The following is a 2,195-nucleotide window of genomic DNA, read 5'->3' on the forward strand; positions in this document are numbered from 1 at the left end:
TGGACATTTAAGTGTCTCTGTCTATACATATAACATTTCACAGATGTATCTCGATGAAATAGATAGGAACGTATGCACAACAGTTTAACAGAGTGAGAGAGGTACTGCGCTTTACACCAAAACCACGTAGGCTACTTGTCCACTGACAACATGACATAATATAATCACAAATTCACCAGATATCGCAGGTCAAGGACCAAGAGCTAATGGAAAAGGTTACATAACCCCAAGTTATTTGTCTCGATGTGCTTTCTAACATTAAAACCTGAGTTTGCGTTCTCTGTAGCCTATAGAAACAGTGCTTTATTTCACAACGCACAAAAATATAAAACATTATTAATTATAATAAAATTCTCAATTATAGTTAAGAAATAAAGGAAATCGTCCCAACAAGGTAGGTGATATTTAATTTAGGGCTGAATATAACTGAATCTTTTACTCAAACGGCGGAGGGTCAAGCCAACGCAGATCAGCAAATATACACTTAGCATTGGTTCAGAATCTCCTGTTTTACCGCATCATGCCTCTTCCATTTATTGTATACATATTTACAAACCATAAATATACATTTCAATTTCCTTTCTCGCTCAGAAACAAAGACACTCTTGTATTGACAAAGAATGTTTAGCCTACCTTCACATAAGACGACAGAACCACACTAGTGTAATATTGGATTTCTCTGATTCGTATTTTTGCCAGTTTAGAAATGGCAACTGGTAATATTTGCAGTTTTGCTAGAGAATGTCTGCGACCCTGGTAGCATGCTTTCCTGTGAGAGGTTCAAGTGGTTCGTGGCCGAGGCGAGTGCAGGGGTCAACATGGCTAGGATCTGGGCTTGGCTGCCCGGCTGCGAGCTGAATGGAGAGGCCGAGGAGTTGGCTGCACCAATTATATTGTCTATGGAGAAAGAAGGCCGGTTTGAAGTGCTGGTGTCCGTCTTCAGAGGCGCCAAGCCGGGCAAGGTCGGGCTTAGTTGAGGATAAAATGGCTTTCTCAAATCTGCCCCTAGAAGCGAGGGCAGGGGGTGCGGCGTGGGGAATATAGAAGGGGGTGAGGGAAGCGTACATGGGGTATTTTGGAAAGGGAACGCGCCCGCCGGGTGGTGCTGATAAGGATTGTGTGGATGAAAGTTCTGCAGTTGGAGTCCGTAGTTGTAGCCATAAGGGCCATATCCGAATCCGGGCAGGAAACCCGCGGCGTCCCTGAGGATCTCGTTGGTTTGATGTCTCTTAAAGCGCTTCCTCCTGCGTAAAAAACTCCCGTTGTCGAACATGTCGGCGGACTCTGGGTCGAGTGTCCAGTAGTTGCCTTTTCCCGGGTTACCGGGTTCACGTGGGATTTTGACAAAACAGTCATTCAAAGACAGATTGTGTCGAATAGAGTTTTGCCAAGCGGGGAATTTCTCTCTATAGTACGGGAACCTGTTGCTGATAAACTCACAGATCTCACTGAGAGTTAGGCGTTTCTTGGGACTCTGGAGAATAGCCATGGTTATAAGGGCTATATAGGAATAGGGGGGCTTTACAAGTGCATTTTTGCCGGGCTTGTCTCCTGTGTCCCCTGCCTCTCCTCCCGCCTGGTCAGACGGGCACTCCGAGCTGCTGAGACCCGGAGAGGAAACTCTCTCACCCGCGTTCTGAGATAGATTATCGTCGGAGTCATTTTCCAAGTGGAAATCATGATGGAGATATTTCCCGTCTTTGCTAACGGAGATGTCTCCCCCGACCACGTCTATGTCCACATCATCGGACAATGCAGAGCTGTCGGACATATCCGACCCCAGAGTCATCCTTGGACACACTGTTTCTCGTCCTGTTTCAGGTTCCGTGTCCGAGTCTTTCTCCGCTTCTACGCCTAGTGTACGAGGTGAGTGCCTACAGCACTCTCCCGCTCCTTCAGAGACCACACCAAACTTTCGTTTACCTCCGAGAGCCGCATGGAAACATTACCATCTAAAAAATTAAGAAGAACGCTTTGACCTGTTGTTTGGCGGCTCCGACGCAGTGGGGCTGACGGCTCTCAGCGAGGAAGAAACTCTTCTGGATTCAAGCGCAGAAAGAAGTTCGAGTGGTCAGTCCTAAATCACACATCTCTCCCTCAAGACCACTGAAGTTGACTTTTTTATAGAAGAATTCTCTTTTCCATGACGTATCTATGTTTAAGGTCACCCATTTAATGCAGAATGTCTATATGAA

General features: G+C 46.1%; 1 protein-coding gene across 1 annotated transcript; it reads right to left on the reverse strand.

The window, feature by feature from the left end:
• Positions 1–700: 700 nt before the first annotated feature.
• On the reverse strand, positions 701–1,789 carry foxd2 (forkhead box D2; the record flags this gene model as incomplete). The annotated part of the gene is made up of 1 exon (XM_084461774.1): positions 701–1,789. The coding sequence occupies one exon, from the start codon at positions 1,787–1,789 to the stop codon at positions 701–703; it is 1,089 nt and encodes a 362-aa protein (XP_084317900.1).
• Positions 1,790–2,195: the final 406 nt, after the last annotated feature.

Source organism: Borostomias antarcticus (genome assembly GCF_949987555.1).
Source record: "Borostomias antarcticus genome assembly, chromosome: 3".
Taxonomy (NCBI): domain Eukaryota; kingdom Metazoa; phylum Chordata; class Actinopteri; order Stomiiformes; family Stomiidae; genus Borostomias; species Borostomias antarcticus.